Source organism: Eptatretus burgeri, chromosome 1 (assembly GCF_056783735.1).
Source record: "Eptatretus burgeri isolate ZD-2024b chromosome 1, Ebu_testis_v1, whole genome shotgun sequence".
NCBI classification, from domain to species: domain Eukaryota; kingdom Metazoa; phylum Chordata; class Myxini; order Myxiniformes; family Myxinidae; genus Eptatretus; species Eptatretus burgeri.
The window spans coordinates 103,390,961-103,413,460 of record NC_140961.1 but is presented as its reverse complement, the minus strand read 5'-3'; the positions used below and the strand labels follow the sequence as shown (position 1 = coordinate 103,413,460).

Below are 22,500 nucleotides of genomic sequence, written 5' to 3'. Positions count from 1 at the left end.
ATTGTGTACACAATTAATATTTGTCCTTCCACGCCAAACCCCAGCTTATTTTGACTGCTCAACTTCTTTTGAAATTCCGAAGGAACATTCATACACAGCAAGCATGGAGATAATATAAAAAGGAAATCAATGAAAAATATGACAGATGGTAATTTCAGCACAATCGTACACTTAAGCCATAGCAAGGCCATCGATTGGCAACTCATTTGGGACAGACAGAAGAATAAAAAGGTCAAAAGGTGCTGGAATTGAATATCTGTCCGAAAGGTGTGCAAAACTTATTAGATTCTGTTGCTATCACAACAAGGCAAAACATTGTGAATACCCAGAGTGAAATGCAAAATAACGTGAAACTGAAGCAACAGGAATTGTACCTCACACACCAGAGAGATATTGTATCCTGGAAGGTACCAACCTCACAAATCTTGAACATGTTTCTCAGGAGCCACACTTGACTCTTCTTGTTGAACTTCCAATCATCATGACTCTCCTTCCACCTGCAGAGGGGAGGAAATAAATACACACCCAAGCACAAAGCACAGTACAGATGGTCTGACAACAGCAAACACTGCAGGCACTCAGATTCAAACTCAATCAGAGCAATGTATTCCAAAGCAGTGTGTAAAACTTACTTTCCTTGCATGAATTCTCTTAGAACACCTGGACCACAATCATGTGGTAAAACTGGATTGTTTAGCATCGGAGCATTAGAAGTGTGGCAATCTGAAGTAAAAATATAAAATAGAATTTGACAAGGATCTGTCACTGAACATGTCAACCCACTGTTACGTTTTATCTCAATTAAAGGTCACATGAAAAATTAAAAGTGACATGAGGGAGATCGCAAGAGACAAAAGTGGAAGAGAGAACATCAGATGCTTCCAACTCGAGTTATGGTCTGCAAAATGATTTTCAAAGGACACATGATCAGTGCCCTTTGACCTGTTGAAAGCAAAATTGAATTGGCTAATCTTTGTATTGCAGTCTACACTTTTGCCAAGTTTGGTTGAAATCTCTTTAGTGGTTTACAAATTATCGTGGTAACAAATAAATAAAATAAAAGGGCAAGGACGGACGGGCGCACAAACAGGCAGATTAGATGGACAATACGAAAACATAATGCCTCCGGGATTCATAATAAAATTACCACTATTTACGTCTTCTTGATGCATTCAAGTGCAAAAAGTGAAATAGCAAACATATCACTGTCAGTTATGAATGAGCAAAGTTGAATACTTACAGGATACAATTCATAGTTTGGGGAAAAGTGCAAGATAAATCCAGATTCCCGTAAAGACCTCAGCCAACGGTCTCGCTTCAACACCCATATTTTCATCCCTGCTGTTGACATTGTCAGAGGGCCAAATGAGGAATCGAGTGGCCCATGGCCAGTGATGCAGCTGCCATGGGCTGTTGATCCCAAAAGCAGAAAGCCATAAAGCAGGTATTATGTAATGAAGAATGAACTGTAAAATAAAGGAAACCCATCTGGAAGAGAACAAATGTTTTTCAACTAGGAACGATCAGAATTTAAGTGCTTATATTGTGCAAAATGTGAACAAAAATTGAACAATCCAGTCTTGTTCAGATTTACATTTCGTACATTATCATCCCTTTGAGAGCAGAAACAAATATGATCATTTAACCCGTGTGCATGCAGCATCGATTCTGTCAAGAAACGAGCCTTGATGTCGGTCTTGTTGATAAGAGATAATGGGATATTTTATATGCAACATGGGATGAAGTTGGGAGAGCCTTCACACTTCCTTAACAGAAGTAAACTGCACATAAGATTCCAGTATAAATCTAACTTGCGATTTGCACAGTGCTTGCTCATCCTTCTATGTTTGAAAATTGAGGCAACCGCTTCTGCGGCAATGGCAGTTTCACGTGGCTTTTGCTTACAATTCTGCTCTTCACATCAAGGAAATATTCATTTGTCTTTGTTGAGCAATTGGAAGATACATCTCTGAAACATTCTGTGCAAACTCTTTCCCAAACTGTGATTTCACAAGTCCCTGCATTTTTTTTCCTCATTTATGGAAGCAATTTGCTTCTTCACTTCAGTCTTGTATTGCTGCAGTTTTGAAGGCAGGGTGAAGTGGGGCTCCACCGCATCTCTTCGTGACTATTGTTTTATTTTAAGTAACAGATGGGATGAAATAACTTCTCTTGTGCACTCTTTTCCTCCCGGAAGATGACTCCATTTCATGCGCAGGGTATTTTTACATATATACGCCAAGTTTCAGGAAGTTTCGATGAAAACTGTAGGCTGTGAAACAAAAAAGTCCACAAGAACAACAACGTGAGTATGACAGAGATCCTCCATGAGGATCTAAAAAAGGAAATTCTGCAATTTTTGCTTACGTAATAAATAGATTATATCATGTTTTGACCTCCAGGTTTTCAGAGAGAATAAATAAAAATCGACTTCTCCTCCTTTAAAAATCATGGAAATAAATTATTGAAATATCAGCTGTTTATTTTTGTACGTATCCTTTTCTCACCTGTGTTGCAGGTACAGCAACCTGCTTTGTGATGCTTTAAAAGGAATGTGGAAAATCAAAAATACTGCTTGATAGGGCGATATACAGGGTGTTCCAAAAAGACCTGGACAATTTTGGTTGTTAACATATTAAGAAACACAAATGCTAAAACAATATCCTTTGGTTTATATGATGTAGAAACTCAAAGTTTTGTGCACACAATTAATATACTTCAACGTGAGCACCGTTTGTCACTTGCAGGAAACGAAGGTGGTCCACGAGTTCTTGCCATGCTCGGCTCAATATATTTGCGTTTTTCCTTATGGAGGATACAGTGACTTCAAAAATTTACATGAACATGTTTGAAGTATTCGCTTTCTCACAGATTGAAGACCTGCAACACAAGAGCATTTTTCAACTGGACGGCGCTCACCCTCGTTGGGCCTTCGTCGTTCAAGCCATGCTGGATGAAAAATTTCCGGGTCGCTGGATTGGCCGAGACAGACCAACCGCCTGGCCCCATGATCACCGGACAAAACCACCCTTGATTTTTTTTTGTGGTTGTTTGTCAAATATGTTGTCTAAAACACCAAGGTGACAAACCTGCAGGAACTTTGTTCTCGGATCACAGCTGCATACTCACTGGTGGACACAGACATGCCGAGCTGAACATGGCAAGAACTCGTGCACCGCTTTGATGTCCTGCTTGCGAAAAACAGAGCTCACATCGAAGTGTATTGATTGTGTGTACAAAATGTTATCAATTTCGATAATATATTGTTGTGGGCCGGGGTTCGGTGGCGATAAAGGACCACGAGCTGGAGCAGTGGAGTTGTCTCCCACCGAACACTCGAAATTTAGGTCGTGACTCTCCGACAACCTCGAAAGTTCACGGGTCCCTTAGCGGACCGTGGCCGCCAATATTTTGACGGCGTGAGGTAGGGTCCACTTGTCTAATTCCAATTTACCCAAGTACTCACGCCATCCAACTACTGGGCAAACCACACCCTCGGCCGACTTTGTTCGAATCGAGTCGCTATCACCGACTCGGATCCGGAGTAACTGAGCGGAAGTTACCAAAGCCACGCAGGACCAAATGAACAATTTACCAGCCTGAACGGCCTTACTGGTTCTCGAGCACGAACCGTGCTGGGTCAATGATAGAAAGCACAACAACGAGCTGGCACATTGAACAATTGGGGGTTTATTTATAATGGGGCAGGGGAGCACAAAAAGAGCAGAGTTAAACCGACTATCAGGAATGCAATTTACAATGTACAAGGCACTTAAACAATTGCTACTTATACACTGGGTCCACAGGCACACATGCACACACCCAAAAGAAATGGTGGCTGTGGCCATTATTGAGGCCTACAGCTCAGAAGGAAAGGTGAGCCGAAGGCCAGGGTCTAGCATGCACCTGTCCGCCTCGTGCGGTGTACGACGATCTGGTCGCGTGGCGGGACTCAAATCCACAGCTTTCACGCAGCGCCAAGCACCAGGGACCACGCTCTCCAACCAGCCAGCACCAACGAACCAAGACCAAGGAGAATACCAGAGACGACGATGACCCAGGACCAGACGAACCAGCCAGCACAAAGACCTGCGACCCCCAAGACGACCAACCTCCCCAGCCTGACGTTCCTTTATATCTTTCTTGTCGAGGGTGAGAAAATTGTCATCTGAAGCGATCTCCACCCTCATTGGCCGGGGTGTCATGGGATTGTTGCTCTCTGTCGCAAACTCCACCCTCATTGGCCGGGATGTCGTGGGAAAGTCGTCCTCTGTGGCAATCTCCACCCTCATTGGCCGGGGTGTCGTGGGAAAGTCGTCCTCTGTGGCAATCTCCACCCTCATTGGCCGGGGTGTCGTGGGAAAGTCGCCCTCTGTGGCAATCTCCACCCTCATTGGCCGGGGTGTCATGGGAAAGTCGCTCTCTGTGGCCATCTTAACCCTCATTGGCCGGGGTGTCATGGGAAAGTCGCTCTCTGTGGCCATCTTAACCCTCATTGGCCGGGGTTTCATGGGAAAGTCGCCCTCTGTGCGTGATTGGACAAGGGGTGGTCAGGGTTGAGGCGATGAAAATCTCCGCCCACGTACATGGTGAACGCATGTGGGCAATGACATCAGTGTGTGAAGTAAAGTGAAGGAGATTTGTGGTAAATAAAAAACTAACTATAAAGAAACTTCGCAGCACACATGTAATTCCCGTTAGACATAGGTAGGGGACCCTAACGATAAACACATACTTATCAAAATAACTATGCTTTGGGACTGCTGTCTGTGTGCAATGGCTTCCAGATTCGTAACAATATAAACCAAGGGGTATTGTTGTATCATTTGTGGTTCTAAATATATAGTAACAACCAAAATTGCCCAGGTCTTTTTGGAACATCCTGAATTACTGTGATATTCATAAAGTGGAAGTGTTGGGAAAAAAGTATTGAACATAGCAAACGTTTTCTGATTCCAATCGATATGAGAAACAGGATTGAATGAGACTCACCATTATTATAAGTGAAGAAGATGAATGAGGAAGAGTTGTTGTTTCAATGCAAATTTAAACTGGCCCATCTATCCTCACCTTACTCAAATCCATCATACTGTTTGAAACCGGCCCATCTATCCTCACCTTACATAACTACATCATACTGTTTGAAACCGGCCCATCTATCCTCACCTTACTCAAATCCATCATACTGTTTGAAACCGGCCCATCTATCTTCACTTTACACAACAATATCATACTGTTTGAAACAGGCCCATCTATCCTCACCTAACTCAACCATATCATACTGTTTGAAACCAGCCCATCTATCCTCACCTTACTCATCCATATCATACTGCTTGAAACTGGCCCATCTATCCTCACCTTACTCAACTATATCATACTGTTTGAAACCAGCCTATCTATCCTCACCTTACTCAACTATATCATACGGTTTGAAACCGGCCCATCTCTCCTCACCTTACTCAATTATATCATACTGTTTGGATCCGGCCCATCTATCCTCACCTTATTCCACGAAATCACATTGAAACCGGCCCATATATCTTCACCTTACTCAACTATATTCCACTGTTGGAAACCGGCCCATCTATCCTCACTTTACATAACTACATCATACTGTTGGAAACCAGCCCACCTATCCTCACCTTACTCAACTACATCACAGTTTGAAACCGGCCCATCTAGCCTCACCTTACTCAACCATATCATACTGTTTGAAACCAGCCCATCTATCCTCACCTTACTCAAACATATCATACTGTTTGAAACTGGCCCATCAATCCTCACCTTACTCAACTATATCATACTGTTTGAAACCGGCCCATCTATCCTCACCTTACTCAACCATTTCATACTGTTTGAAACCGGCCCATCTATCCTCACCTTACTCAACCATTTCATACTGTTTGAAACTGGCCCATCAATCCTCACCTTACTCAACTATATCATACTGTTTGAAACCGGCCCATCTATCCTCACCTTACTCAATTATATCATACAGTTTGAAACCGGCCCATCTATCCTCACCTTACTCAATTATATCATACTGTTTGGATCTGGCCCATCTATCCTCACCTTATTCAACTAAATCACATTGAAACCGGCCCATATATCCTCACCTTACTCAACGATACACTGAAACCGGCCCATCTATCCTCAGCTTACTCAACTTATCACACTCAACCTCCAAGGCTTACTCAACCTCCAAGGCTAGTCACAGACTGGAAATCCTCCCATTGCACCAAGTTCTTTGTTGGGGAATTGAAACATCTTATGACCTAAAAGGCCGTTGCCCTTAACTGTTTGCAGATTGGGGGTATCGTCATTGCTTGATTAATGGTATCTGCTATCAAACAAGTGTTGACAGACACATGCATGCAGGCAGGCAGGTAGACCAAGACCGAGCTCCTTTTATATTATGGATGACCACATCTCAAAGACAGGACCGCATCAGCCTGTGTCCCTCTGTGCTGACCTGGAAAGGATCAGATGCTGGTCTGACAAAGGGAATGTCATTTGTTCTAGGAAAGTCCAATGGTCTCACTCTGCCTTATTGGACAAATCATTTCATGAACCCACCTATATATTTCCATGATTATTCAATGGAAGAGGATCAGCGTTTTGAGCTGCTGGACATCACCATCGGTTATGATCACATCTTCTGGGAAGGTCATGTGTTTAAGCAGGCCTCCAAGGCTAGTGACAGACTGGAAATCCTCCCATTGCACCAAGTTCTTTGTTGGGGAATTGAAACATCTTATGACCTAAAAGGCCGTTGCCCTTAACTCATTGAAATACTGCTCTCCACTATGTGTCAGGACCCCAGCTTCTTGCCTATCTCTTCCTGGATGCTGTGGAAGCTGAAGCACAAGGACTGTTTGCCCAGTGCAAACAGGTTAGTGTCCTATGCTTTTAACGACCCAATGACAGTCCTTCCTTCAGGATACAAGCATTCTTTCAGCAACTCCTCCTTGTTAAGCTCCCAAAATTGCAGACTTATGACTCACCTCCACTCTTTTGTCCTGCTTGTGGAACTGCATTCCAAAGCCGGTGCAATTGCACTCTTCTTCCCTCTAGGGTTCACCAGTAAAAGTATGCCACCATCTGATGTCATCCTCCATCCTTCCCAGGGATTTTTTTTTTCATACATACACTAACCCTCCCCTCTCCAAGCTCTATAACTCGCAGGTTACCACATTCCTTCCCTCTCCTCCCTTCTTTTTGATGGTTTATTCCTTCGCTTGCTAAATCCACTTGTTGTCCCACGGTCTGTATGTTGCCTTTCTTCCATTCATCACAAAACCTTTCTGCTATACCTTGAGGCGAAACTTTGTATTAAAAAAAATTACCTTATCACCATGTGAGGTTTCATTGCATTGTGCAATTAAAATCTAAAATGTATTTGTTTTAACATGATCATATAATTTTGAGAATACTTCCAATATTGAAGAAATCCTATAAATTAATAAGTATTTCAAATGTTAATTTGTCTGTTTAAACATTCATCCAAAACCAAAGTTGTTTCCCTCCCTGTCTGTACATTTGCTTAAGAGACCTCACTCTCCCCCATAGCTCTCCCCCACCCCACCTTCGTGTGTGCTCTGTATTTGTAATGTATCCAACGAACCTGTTAAGCACAAGCACGTGTACCATTCATAATTCTTCTCGAGCTAAGAACATTCAAAGAGGCAAAGGAGAGAATGCAAAAATAAATAAATAATTAAATGCACACAATTAATTATATTGTGGGCTTTTCCCCAATGCCTTTGGTGCCAGGTGGCAGTAATTCAGTAGTAGTGGGTTCAAGAGTCACCGAAGAACTATTTGACTTTTCAAAGCTGAAGTCACAAACTGAATTTTATGAAAGATGCTGCTTCTCGACTCAAATTTCACCTTAAAAAAAAAAAAAAGAAAAAAAAAGAAAAAAAAAAAAAAGAAGGACCATTCACATTTGTCACGGCGAGCAGGAAAAAAACATGACCATTACTGTAATGAATCAACATAGCACACAAAGGCCCTCAAAAATACAAGCTTTATATGGAAACATTAATTTTTTTTGTCTTTATGAAGTCTGAGTGTTGTCTGAGAAGGGTGTTTCCAGAAAATAATGCAAATATGTATGACAGTTGCACAGGGGCCCCTTTTGGGTAAGTGGTAAATGGTACACCTTTGATGAGAATACAGATGATGCTAACTCCTCACAGCAGCTCATAACTACATCAGCGGTGGTGCTGTATCCAAACCGAGTTACCGAACTCAAACTCGGCGAGTTGCACTACCGAGCCGAGTCCGAGTCCGAGTCGAGCCGGGTTTGGCTGTCAACTCAGGAATGAACTCGGATATTCTGTTGTCACATGAAAAGAAGAAATTGCAGCATTTTGCAAGTGCATGTGGTAGAAATGTGCGTTATATGACAGCACATTTCTCTTTGTGAAATGTTACCATAAACAGGAACTGCAACTGTTACCTGTCTCGCTCTATTAGCCATGAGCACAGGTATCATGGCGTGGCAGGCGAGCTGTGGGTTAACACTCATCGGATGTGATTGTTGTTTTTGTTGTTTGTGTTCTCTTTCCATGTACTTTTATATATATATATATTTTTTTCCATTGCTTCAAGAAATATAACTTCATGTGATGGTAAAAAGTTTTGTTTGAAGTGCTGCATGAAGAAATCTTCAGTGCTTCTTCCAAATCGGAGAGAGGCTTTCAAAACGGGCAACTTTGACTAAATGAAGGAATTTTTGTTCCAAGTAAATTGATGATTACCTGTCCAACTAAGTAAAGTGATGACTGTAAACTCTCGCAGTCTGTGGAAGTTACGTCCCTGAGACTGCAAAGAATGGTGAAACCACAAATACTGATAACGGTGTCCTGTGGTATCTGGCACCAAAACATTATCAGCAGATCCTTCAAGTCCTTTAAGTTGCGAGGTGGAGCCGCCGTGGATCGGACTTCTCGGTCCAGCACATCCCACAGATGCTCAATCGGATTGAGAACTGGAGAATTTGGAGGCCAGGGCAACACCGTGAACACTTCATCATGTGCCTCAAACCATTCCCAAACAATGTGTGCAGTGTGGCAGGGCGCATTATCCTGCTGAAAGAGGCCACTGCCATCAGGGAATACCATTGCCATGAAGGGGTGTACCTGGTCTGCAACGATGTTGTGGTAGGTGACATGTCAAATTGACGTCCACATGAATGGCCGGACCCAGGGTTTCCGAACAGAACATTGCCCAGAGCATCACACTCTCTCCACCGGCTTGTCGTCTTCCCACAGTGCATCCTGGTGCCATCACTTCCCCAGGTAAACGTGAACACTTCATCATGTGTTTAACCTGGACACGTACACGGCCATCCAAGTGATCTAAAGGAAAACGGGACTCATCGGACCAGGTGACCTTCTTCCACTGCTCCGAGGTCCAGTTCCGATGCTCCTGTGCCTATTGTAGGCGCTTTCGACGGTGGACAAGGGTCATCATGGGCACTCTGACAGGTCTGCAGCAATGCACTACGCAGCCCCATGCGCAGCAGAGTGCGATGCACTGTGGATTGTGACACATTCCTCCTGTGACCACCAATTAAAATTTTCTGTGACGTGCCACAGTAGACCTGTCGGTTCGGAGCAGACGGGATAACCTTCGTTTCCCTCGCGCATCGATGAGCTTTGGGTGCCCAACACCCTGTCGCCAGTTTGTGGTTTGTCTCTCCTCCGACCACTGTCGGTCGGTACTCACCACTGCTGACCGGGAGCACCCCACAAGCCTTGCCGTTTCAGAGATGCTCTGACCCAGTGGTCTGGCCATAACAATTTGGCCCTTGTCAAAGTCACTCAGGTCTTTACTCCTGCCCATTTCTCGTGCATCCAACACATCAACTTCAAGAACTGACTGTTCACTTACTGCCTAATATATCCCACCCCTTGACAGGTAAGATAATCAATGTTATTCACTTCACCTGTCAGTGGTCATAATGTTTTGGCTGTATGTATATAAAGACAAACATGTAAATACACACAGACACACACGTATAAAAGCCTGTCAAAATAACAGGTTGGAATTATTTCATTCAAAATATTCAGACTGGGAGATATTATGTTTTGTAGCAAGAAAACATGTTATTTTAAAACACTACATGTACAGATGTTACCATATTTTCTTTACTTCTGGAACCTTTCATTTTGAGGGTATAGCCTCGTGACATGCCAAACCGTGAAGCCTCGGCCTAGCGTCAGTTGTGTTTTTATCTTCTTTAGTTGACATCGCACGTTTGTAAATGAACACTCGTTTTACTCTGCGCATGTTACACATCACGTGGAGCAAATTTGACCGCCATGTGCCTTGTATTTTTTTTTTTAATGCTTCTGTACATTGCCATTGAGGCCTGGTTGCAAGTCACCGTCTACATTTCCCAAAGAAGAGACATAATTACTCTTCCATGGAAAATGTTTTTCGAATATTTTTTTTTTATCCTGAAAGAAATAGACCGAAGTGAACACACAGTCGTGTTATAAGATTGGCCTTTAAAACCCTTCTTAAATCGTCCTTTTGAAGGCGGACAGGCATCACACAAACACATGTTTTATATGGTAGATATGTATACTAACAGAAAAAAGTTATTGTGCACCATAACAAATACACAAAATGATACTGTGATTTACGTTAACAATATAATGGTCAGCCAACATGTGCCTTGACATGTCCCGAGTTTACGCATTAATATCCGGAACTTGCACTGCACGCATGAATTGCCATGCACATACGTATACAGAGTCACGTGACGGTGCTACACGTGGTACCGAGCAAATTGCAATGCAGCACGATTCGGTGAACCATCCCAGCTGTGAAAAACATTTTCATTGACATCGAACTGTCGTAAACGTGATGTCATACCTTTCCAAAAATGAACATCTACGTGCTATTGGCATGCTTCAGACAGGAATACCACAAAACGTTGTGGCTCTGATTTTGGTGTTACGCCACAAGTCACTCTGGAGATGTCTTCAACAAACTGGCAACATCAGAGACTGTCCAGTTTCTGGGTGACCACGTATGACGTCACATCGGCAGGGTAACCATATCTGATTGGTGCACCTTAGGAAACGATTCCAGACAGCAAGTTTGACAGCTCACAGCATCCCTGGCTTATGACCAACCATTGCCAGAACTGTCATGAATCGGTTAAGCAAGCATATCAGATAAGACCACAATGACCAGCAGTACGTCCGATTTTGTTGCCACGCCATTGACATGCGTGCCTATCTTGGTAAAGACAACGTCTGGGGTTCAAGAGACAACAATGGGCTGTTAACCTCGAACAGATGAGTCGAGGTTCCATCTTGACAGTCGTAATGGTTTATCGATGGGAAGTGGAACATGACATTGATGCATACATGCATTATGCAACGTTCGTCGTTCGGCGGTGGAAGAGTGATGGTATGAGGAGGCATCACTGCACATCACAGAACCCAGCTGGAGGTCATTGATGGCAATTTGACAGGTATTCAGTACCACGAGGTTCTCGGTCCTCACGCCCTCTCGTCCCTGCAGGGTCATAGACCTCACATCACACTTCAACAGGATAACGTGCACCCTCACGTCACACGAGTGGTTACAGACTTCATCACACAACAGAACATTCCCACTTTTCTCTGGACACATTCACCTGATCTTTCTCCCATAGATAATGTGTGGGATGATGTACCTTTGGCAAGTACGTGTCAACACAAATGGTGGTCACACCAGATGCTGAGTTAACTGACTTTTGACCGCACCCCGATATGAGCCTCTGGAGACACGTCTTGCTCACACGTGATGACATTCTCATGTCAATTTCATGGTTAACAAACACTAAATATTGAAATGACAAACAACGTGATGTGTTCGTTTTCATTTAACATTTCACAAAGGTGTAAACGATTCACAGGAACTTTTTCCCGTTGATGCGCGCACGCACACACCACACACACACAGTTTAAGTCGAGGGATTCAAACCACCCCGACAAACCGCCAGGTTGGAAGGGGATGAGAGGTGACTGTGTGACAGTGACAAATCAGCTCGTTCGGATATTAAGCAATTCAGCAGAGTCTGACATCTTAAGTAGTTTTAAATGCACACTTCACAATCGAGTCATCACCGGGTTTTTTAAAGCCAACTCACGAGTGCTTAATGGAGGTCCCATACCCTGAGTGACCACATACAGGTTTTCATGAACAAAAGGTTTATTACAACAGAGAGAGCGCGAGAGAGTGTGTGTGAGAGAGAGTGTGAGTGTGGTTTTGAGGAGTGACAAAACTGAGTAAACAAATACAAAGTAAAGCCCCTTTTCGGAATCATGACTAACCTTCATACGGGGAACATGGGACAAAGCAGAAGGTTAACGAAGCAGCTTAAATAATGTAACCCAAGCCGAGAGGTACGGTGATGACTTTTTAGCGGGAACCACCAATGGTGAGGGTTTCCTGTATTACTTTTCCACCAGTAACATTTTTATAATTGTACAACAGCAGAAACCATTTATAACTAGAAGGATACTCAGTAGAGCGCGTACCTCCACCACGTAATGCCTGATCCACGAGAACATATCGGGCCCAATACATTTTTGAAATATCATGCAATATATTGTTTTTGGCCCTCTCAATGGTGAAGAATTATGTAAAAATTTATCAGATCCGGATCCGGATCTTCACCAAAAGCAAATCAGTTTGTCCTTGTCACACACCGAACCGGTCCACAAAATTTCATCCGAATCCATCCAAAACATTTTGAGATATCCTCGACACAGACAGACAGACAAACAGACAGAAAGAAAGGGGTGAAAAACGTAACCTCCTTCACCTCTTCAGTGGTGGAGGAAAATGAACCATGATGGAGAAACTTATCGGATGAAAATAATGCAAATAAACTTTGAACTATCAAGTAAAGATAGTGGTCCACCACTTGTTTGAAGGGAAGTGTGAGATTGAACAACCTCAGGAAAACAGTTCTACAAACACGAGAAAATAGGCGCATTGCATTTTTAGTACGAGGCAGGGGGAGGTTTAAACGAGAAAATAGAAATTTGATGCGAATAGGTCAATGGATATGCCTCTGACCACATGAGATGTCAACCCATTGTTATGTTTGATCTCAATTGAAGGTCACATGGGAGAGAGAGTCTGAGAGAAAAGAGATAAGTAGGAGAGAGAGAAACCATCAGATCATGCTTATAACTCATGTTATGATCTGCAAAATGATTTTCAAAGGGCACGTGAGCTTTGACCTATTTAACCCCAAAATCAAATAAATTAATCTTTGTATCACAGGCCATACTTGTGCCAAAGTTATCCCTTCTGTGGTTCGCAAGTTATTGTGGCAACAAACATCTTCAATTAAAGGTCACACATGACCAGAGACCTTTGACCTTTTGAACCCAAATCCAACCAGCTAATCCCCACAGCATATTACACACTTTTACCAAGTTTGGTGAAAATCCCTTCAGTGGTTCAAGTTATTGTGGAAAAAGAAAATCTGCGATGCACGTACGATCAACCCAAAAACAATGCCTCCGGCTGCGGAGACATTAAAAAAAGAAGGCAAGAAATTCTGACGAAGCTTCAGAGGTTTGTGCATAGAGAACACTCAAAATTGGCACAACCAACTCGATACGTAGCATGGTCTGAGTAAAAAAACTAAAAAAAATAATGTTGCAGTGCAACGGGCTGCTAAACTTTAGAACATGTGTACAAAATGTCACAGTTGCTCTCGGTCTGTCTTTGCCAACCAAAGGGCTGACATCGGTATCGCTCTCAGAGTGAGCGTTACTTGTGCACGTGATATAATTAAAGGTGACAGATGAATGAGAGGGTGGCGATAGCTTCCGAGACATCTCATCCTGAAAACGTTCCCCCGTGGAGTTGAATTGGACTAAAAATTGCTGTCATGGTTTGGGGCATCACAGAGTATAACATTTCCCATTTATTAAACGTTCACCTGTGGATAGTTGTCGATCACACATTATGGCATCAATCCTGTAAAAATATTGAAATGCCTTCGGATAATTTCCACCCTTTTGGTTATGCTCTTTGAATTTCCTGTATTCAGACTTAAGTTCTTTTTTTCCTCCGCAGTGTGGTTTTGTGATCCACCCCCAGGGAATAAAATGATTCATTCACACATTTGTTGAAAAACCTTTTTGCTTAAACAGGCCGTTCATACAATTTCTTGAATTCTGTGTCATCCTGAGCAGTAATAAGCAGAAAATTTCCATCGTGGTTTCACAGAATGGCTGTCACGAGCGTTTCATGTTTTCCGCTCACCACAAATGTGACTTCAACGTCGGCAATTGCGCACCAATAAGTATCCTGTTCAAATAATTTGCCTACATAATAATTAGATGTGCAAGTTAATTATAAAGGAGCATCCATGTTCAATCAATGCCTGGTGTTGGCTTAATGGTCAGAGTGGTGGGCTAGGGATCCGAGGATCTTGAGTTCAAATGCCACTCGGCTGTTGAATGAATACCAGGTGGGGTTGACTCTGCCTGTCATCCTTTTGAGGTCGGCAAAATGGGTGCCAGCATGCTGGTATCCTGTGTCGGAGTGGCGACCCGTCCACGATTGTACCCAATAGCCAAGGAGACTGCTTAGGCAGCACCAACGCTCTGCACAGAGTATGGTCCCAATGGATGCTCAATCAGATTACGCTTATGGTAAAAATGGTGTGAAAAAGACAGTAAATTGACAAACCAACTTGGCGTGGAGTGGAAATGTGGACATGGGCAAAATGGCCTTTTAAATTTTTTAAAATATATTGTCGAAGCTCGTGTGAGAGCGAACACACAATGCACATCAAGGGGGGGCATGAGACAAGAGGGGCAGGAGAGGGAAGGACAAAACAGTGGGGAACAGAGACATTAGGAGATCTGCAGAAGGGAGAGGGATGGGGTGGGGTACACAGGATAAACAAGATGGACACAACAGGGACTTTCAGAAATTAAAGCAGGGAATTTAAACAAGGTGGCTTTGGGGTGGATTAATGGGGAAAGAAAAGATCATGCTTTTGGATGGGGGAAGATAAGAGGAGGTGGTGAAAATCTGTTTTGAAGACCTGGAGGGAAGAGTGGGAATGAAAGAGTGAAGGTGAGCAGTGATTCGTGATTTTGCTAGTTTTACCAGAAGGGGTGGGGGGAGGGGGTTGCTGGTGGACCTTGAGTGCCCTGTGGAAATATGAGGGGGGATATATCACAGACAGGGCGGGGGGGAGGGCGAGGCCAGAGAGGAGATAGTCAAAGACAGAAAGACAACCGAACTGCCTGCGGCTTGAGAGTGAGAGGCCGATCTGAGGGATGACAGATGGTACAGCAAAGAGTGGAGTCATCAGCAAAGAGATAAAGAGGACTTCCCAGTCAGAGAGATCATTGATGAAAACCAGAAAAAGAACAGGGCCCAGAACACTGTCTCGGGAACTCCAGCCCTGACAAGAAGAGGGGATGAGAGAACTCCATTTCGGACCACACGGCTGCGATAGGAGAGGAAGTATGTAAGCCATTCGTGGAGATGGCTTTGGATACGACAGGAAGACAGTTTGTTGAGCAGGGCAGGGTGCCAGACTATCGAAGGCATGCGATATGTCTCGGGAGATGGCTCTGATTTCATTTCTGCATAGGCACTTATTAACAATCAAGCGAGGAAAAGTACGTGGCACAGTAAATGGGGTTTATTATTATGTACAGCAGAGAAAGCAAGGAATTTGTGGGGTGATACAACAGGCAAGCAACTTACTAAAGCAGACACAGTGCAGAATTATTCCAATATATCTTCTACACTCTTAACTTAAGCTGGGACAGGAGACATCACACTCACACACACACACACACACACACTCTTGCGGGCCGGGTGAGAAGACCACGAGGGGGGTTGAGATAAACACACTGAAGATGAGATAATCAGAAGGAAGGAGAGGAGATGAGGGCCAACAGCCTTGCAATACCTTACGCGGTTGGCCGACCATGCTGCCCAGTACGCTTTAGGGGACGCTCCATTGAGCGATCCCACCTTGAGAGTCGGCGCGTTGTCTCCTGCTAATTACTGTGCCGGGGCTCGTGGCAGCACGTGCTCCACATTGGTCCAGAGAGTGGGCGGAGCAGGCAAGACAGGCGGACAAGAGGGCAGAGTGACAGGTGGAGTCAGCAGGCGAGGAAGGCGGGCGAAGTGGGCGGGGAGAGAGAGAGAGAGAGAGAGAGAGAGAGAGAGAGAGAGAGACAGACAGAGAGAGAGAGAGAGACAGACAGAGAGAGAGAGAGAGACAGAGAGAGAGAGAGACAGAGAGAGAGAGAGACAGAGAGAGAGAGAGACAGAGAGAGAGAGAGACAGACAGAGAGAGAGAGACAGACAGAGAGAGAGAGAGAGACAGAGAGAGAGAGAGAGACAGAGAGAGAGAGAGAGACAGAGAGAGAGACAGAGAGAGAGAGAGAGACAGAGAGAGAGACACGGCTTCGCGATCCGCCATTTATAAGCCGTGTAGTGCAAGGTGTGGTGACAATCTGAAGCGATGTGTTGTCACCCTAATCATGCGATCCAATTGGGTCCCGGACCCACCCTTCCAGGCTCCTATGGCCGGAAGTGGTCCCATTTGCACATTCGGCACGGCATGGCCTTGCACCGAACAACGTGACTTGAATCGCCTTGCACCGAACTCCTGGGCCGTGCTCCGGCGACTAGATGAGGGTTGCGTCAATCCCACACGCCGGCGAGCTGCAGTTGGCGCTGGTCAACGCGCTTGTTCCGTCCGCATGCCACGCGCCCCGAGCGGTCTAGGCCGTGCAGCATGCTGCATGGTGGCGACCACATCGATTCAGAGGGGCGAGGAGGCACGGGAAGACCTCTGCCGTTTGTGGGAGATATTGGTGGCCAAAGTGGCGAGCGAAGGTCGATGGTGAGATGCCGTTGTAAATCAGCACGCAGACCTGAATGAAGAGGTGCGCCATGCGCATCCTGTACAGTGCGGTGGTGATTATCACAGGGCTGCGCGCATGTCTGTTTTCGTGCATTTGCGCCTGCTTCACTTTGTATCATGGATTGAAGGAAAGGGTTGGATGTTAATCAGAGTTGAAAAGAAGACAGACATAATTATAAAAGCTGCAGCTTTGAATGAAAGGGAGCTCCATGTGCATCCTGTACAGTCTTGTGGTTATCACAAAGTTGTGATCTTCACAGGCGGCCGCCTAGGTGCGGTGCCTGCTTTGACTTGTTTCATGGGTAAAAGGAAATGGTTGAAATAAAAATCATGATTGAATGGAAGATCGATATAAAATTAGACCGAGCGATAAGACCCATGCAACGCACTTCGTCCCGTTCACCCATTAGACATAAGGGGGAGGTCTGACTGCACAAATACTCACGAAATAACTGCCTGGGGATCACTGTATGCAAGGCACCATTGCCTTTGAGGCATGCAGTTTTCAGAATCGCAATATATTGTTGCCGGCCGGGGGTCGGGTGAGAAGATCACGAGGTTGGGGAAGCAATCTCGGCTCCCACCAGACTCCCCGGAATAATTCTGTGACGCGGCGGGTTGCTTAACCGTGGACGCCAATAACTCAACCGCGTGACCTCGGGTCCTCCCGTCTATGGGTTCATCGGGTCACCTAATTAATCACGCGATTTAATTACCGGGGAGCACGCCCTCGGTACACCTTGTCCAAACCGGATCACTCCACCGAATCGGATCACTGAACCGGATCAGAGGCAGCCGAGCGACACTGCCAAGGACGTAGTCGCTAAAAGAACGGATCGTTGGGAATAAAGTCCCGGCTTCGTTTGGATTCGGACTATGCTGGATCAATGAAATAAACCACAAAAATGAGCTGGGAACATTCCTAATAATGATTTAATTACAGGCAACTTACAAAAGGGGACACAAAGCAGACTTAACGCGAAAATAATAACAATAATAATAATGATAACAATAACGATATTCTGCAGTCTAACTTAAGTGGACAGGCGCCAGGACACACACACACACACACACACACACACACACACACACACACACACACACACACACACACACACACACACACACACACACACACACACACACACACACACACACACACACACACACACACATACACATACACACACACACACACACACAACCTGATGAAGAGGGAGTATTGAAACAAGCAGGGAGAGGAGTTGAGGCTACGATCTCGGTACCTTTGTACTTGATTGCATGAACGCGCCACCAATACGTTTCAGGGGGGGGAGGGTATGCTCCGTGGTGCGGTACCCCCTGACAGCTGGCGCATTGTCTGTTGCTTGAGGCAGTCCAAGTGATGACAACATTAGGCGGAGTCGAAGTCCAGTTTGAGCGGGAGGTGAGGCAGGGCAGAGTGAGCGAGCGAAGGCTCCGCTCAGACCTTGATAGGCCCTGCGGCGCGGGGTGGGGGGGGCACCCCGAAAAGTTATGTCGTCACCCGAATCGGGTACTCCGATTGGCCCCGACCACCTGCACGGCTCGGCCGCGATGGCCGGAAACCGCAACATTCCATTTCCTGCAAGGTGACCCCGAGCTGTGAAAATGTCTTGCTCCGACCTCATGACATGATATGAATCACCCACACCGAACTTCACATCATGACTTGCTTTGCAAGAACACCCGGGCCGTGCTCTGATGACCGGCTGAGGGCAGCGTCAGTCCCGCACGCCCATCCCCAACCAGCACGAGCAAACACGCCTGCTCTGTGTGCGCCACGTGGCCTCAGCTACACAACATGCCTCTGCCCGATCGCAGCTTGGCTGGCTGTAGAGGCGAGAAGACGTTCGCCGTCCGTGGGGAACATCCGTGGCCGCCAGTGAGGACCGACGGTACGATGTTATGGCGAACCCATGCACAGTCGGTAAGATGTGTCCATCCGTGACCCGCTCTAGACGATAACAAAGTCACGAGCGGCGCACGAGTCTGCCTTCGAGCACATTCCATACAGTGTGCGAACATTGGCGAGTTCTCTGGTGAGCGAGACGACTCTTCCTCCCACCCCTACCGAATGATCTGCTGGGTACCCTTGTCTGTGTTTTGCTGTAAGTCGACCCCCAATAAGCATCTGCTCTTTGTCTCTTTCCTGGCATTTTGATTGATATTGCCTGAGTAATTATTCATTTGGATTGCTTTGAAATTAATTCATTTCTTTACCTCAGAAAATATAAAGTTCTTTTTATTTATTTATTTTATGATTAATAAATCATTTGATGACTTCCAACGTGTCCGTGTTTGTCCTTTCCTTCCATTGGTCCAGCATTGTCCGAACCTCGATAGACTGGGAGGTAATTACCACAGATTTGACCAAAAATAGTCGGCACGTACCAGCGGTTCAAACGCTCGGCCGCCCTAATTAAAATCTAATCGAGACAACGTTGGTGCTTTGCCGAGGGCGCGCTCCCCGCTCAGGTAACCACGTGACCTCTCGTTAAACGGAATAATTAGACGGTGGACACTGGAACTCGTGGTTAACTGGGTCGCGTTCGTGGTTTTAAAACAACCCACCGACTGGAAAACAATCTCACAAACGATGACAACATTGCATGCACAGCAGACAGCCAAAAGCAGCGAAAATGAAAAATATTATCGTAAACAGGTTCTTTGATGAGGTTACAGTCAGAGGTGATGCAAATTGCTGTTCCCATGTTCCCAACAATCAACAAAAAGGATATACATAATCCGTCTGGATTTTTCTGTCTGCAGCTGACAGAATAACAGAGCATGTAACACACAGGCCTCGTGGCTTAGAACATGTCAAAACAACTCGGAGAGCAGAATGAAAAGCACTTGTGTCACCGAAGAATAACAACAATTTGAAAAACTGCAAGACGAATATCACAAATACTGTACAAAAATGATAGGGGGGGGGAACAAAGGCAGCTCGACATTAAAATGAATCGCAATAATCAGAAACGGGGTCATAACCAGTGTGTTTTATTTGTAGAGAGGGGTTAGCAAAGCAAATTACCCACATTGGAATCATTCCAACATGAGGCAGCAGCTGCTCCAGGCCCAAGTATAATAATGTATAACAGACGGTTTTAGCCAAAGCCAAAAGCTTCTCATCGAGGTTGCGCGGGACAGCAGTGAACTGCAAACCGTTGATGTTTTTCTTCAAGCTGCCCAAGATATTAATTACATGAGTAATGTTGAACTGCTCAGCATTACAAACACCCCGCTCCTCCATACACACCGACAAGATGTTCTGTGGATTGTCCATGTGGATCGGTTTGATTGCTCTCCCAAAACCGTGAAAGCTAAGCTGAGAAGAGAGGCAGGGGGTGGGGGGTGGCGGGGGTGAGAGAAGACAAACTGTGCTCATTTGGCACAGAATTGTTTAAGATAATAAATTAACCGGCCTGGAAAGTAAAACTGGAGCTCGAAGTGCTGTGTGACGCTGGTGTATTTGGTTTCAGAATATTAATCTTGGTAAATTTACCTTTGAAGGACCGACAGGTAAAACGTTTCGGATCACTACCATGATGAAAGTATGTATTTTTCGACAACACAAAGCACTCAGTGGTGGAGTAGAGAATGCATTGTTGCACTGCCTTCATTTTTTGGAGTTTGATTCCGGTGTCCGTTGAATGGAAATTTCAGCACCCTGCGACAGAGTGGTGACCCATCAAGAGTATGAGCCACTGCACACTCCGGGGATAATGTTTCTTTGTGGGTGATGGGGGAGGGGGGGAGGGGGTTGGATATGAAGGTTGGAAGGTGAGGAATGAAGAAACACAGACAGCACATTCACTATTTGCAGAGACCCTCTTGCATACATCACAATCATGACATAGGTATGCAATCACTCTTTCATAACTTAGCATCCCACAATTCCTGACCAATGTCAATGTACCAAATTTTTTTAGGTGCCCATCCAACTCAAATTACACCAATCTACAGTTTCTGCTGCCAATACCTTTCCAGAGAGGACATTACATGCATTTAAAACTACCAGTGAAAGACCCTTGTCTCACTATCATCCTCACTCTCCACCTCTTTTCTCTCAGGCTGTGGTCAGCAGTCCTGTCACTGTACTCTGCACTTATTTTGTCTATACCCTTCATTATCTTAAGCATCTCCATCACATCTCCTCGTAACCACCTCCTTTCTAATGTATCGAGTCCGGACTCTTTCAAGTTTCACATCGCTTCGTCGATCTATCCCTGGAATGAATAGAGCGGTTTGAAGCTGTAACCACTCTTTAGCAGCTATATTATTCCTCAGATGCGGTGACGAAAACTGAACACAACATTCTCGATGTATTTATAAAACCTCTCACCCACCTCAGGACATCTGCTGAGACCACAAAACGTTCCACAAACGGTTTGACGGGGCCAGCCCCAAAACTGAGGGAGTAGTTCGGGAAGGGACGCATGAACAGACACTCCTGCTTAAATAGTGTTGCGGTTCTGTGAAGCTGGCACTCCCCCAGGGCAATAGCACCCAACATAGAGCGACCCCGAGACAGTTTTCTCGTCGGTATTCGTTTTGTTAGCCCTTCCATATATCAAATGGGTAAATTGGACAAGATGCATTGTGTATGGCTTTTATTTAGGTCTTCAATTTCCTCTTCTTTCATTCATTCTATTTCACACACAAACCTCGCCAAAAATGCATGTATGCCAGACCAGTAATGCGAACGAAGGAGCCGCCGGAATAACGAGCGTCACCGTAGCCTCATTTGCATAAGCATGCCATTTCCCTGTTCAAACGGCACGCCATTCACCACCTGATGCCTCACCTCAGACCCTCACCACAACGCTGCAATGCTCACCATGATCGCTATATTGCCTCCCAAAAATCCCAACAACCTATGCCCGTCCTCTTCACCACAAATGCCACAACCATGACCAACCACTTCAACCTCATCACCACAATTGCTTCAACCACTTAAAACGCTTCAACATCTTTCCTGCAGACACAACAGCACTTTCCCCAGCACACAATGACTGCCGCAACTGCCAACAACTCCCTGGACGCTCACAACAGTCATTGGCGATGCCAGGGAACGGGAAACATAGCTGGTGTTGGCGAGCCAGAATACTTTGGTGTGAAACTCGAAGCGAGAACGTGTGCTGGGGTTCATTTAGTGAAGTCTGGATAGCTCTGGCGCTTTGCTAACAAACGGCGTTTCTTGGGATTCCAGCACGCGTTCGTGGCCGGAGAGCGCTCCCGAAAATCAGCACCCCACAGAAATTACGGAGCTCCTTTTTGCATGACTGAGCTTGCGAGCAACTAAGGCCATTTTTGCCTTTGGAATCTAGCGCGGAGGGGCTACTTCTCGGGGTGGCGTCTATATAGCTTTGGGGACACGCAGAAATGCCTACAGGGTCTCAATCCGGGTTTTGACTCCTCCTTCACTCCGGGCTCTATAAAAAGAGAGCGAATCAAGGTTCTTTAGTCTCGTCCCGTCATTCATCCTTGGTCTTTTTTGTCTTGGGTCTTTCGTTCCTTGTCCAGAGTGTTTCCGAGCCGAACGC

At 45.2% G+C, this 22,500-nt stretch overlaps 1 protein-coding gene across 2 annotated transcripts in view; it reads right to left on the bottom strand.

The window, feature by feature from the left end:
* The window catches only part of CHLSN (cholesin), a 180,792-nt gene that overhangs the window by 42,074 nt on the left and 116,218 nt on the right, over nucleotides 1-22,500 (bottom strand). For both annotated transcript variants that reach the window (XM_085893440.1, XM_085893450.1), the window contains exon 3: nucleotides 416-497. In XM_085893440.1, coding sequence (XP_085749566.1) covers nucleotides 416-497 — 82 coding nt within the window. The remainder of the gene's footprint in view (nucleotides 1-415; nucleotides 498-22,500) is intronic.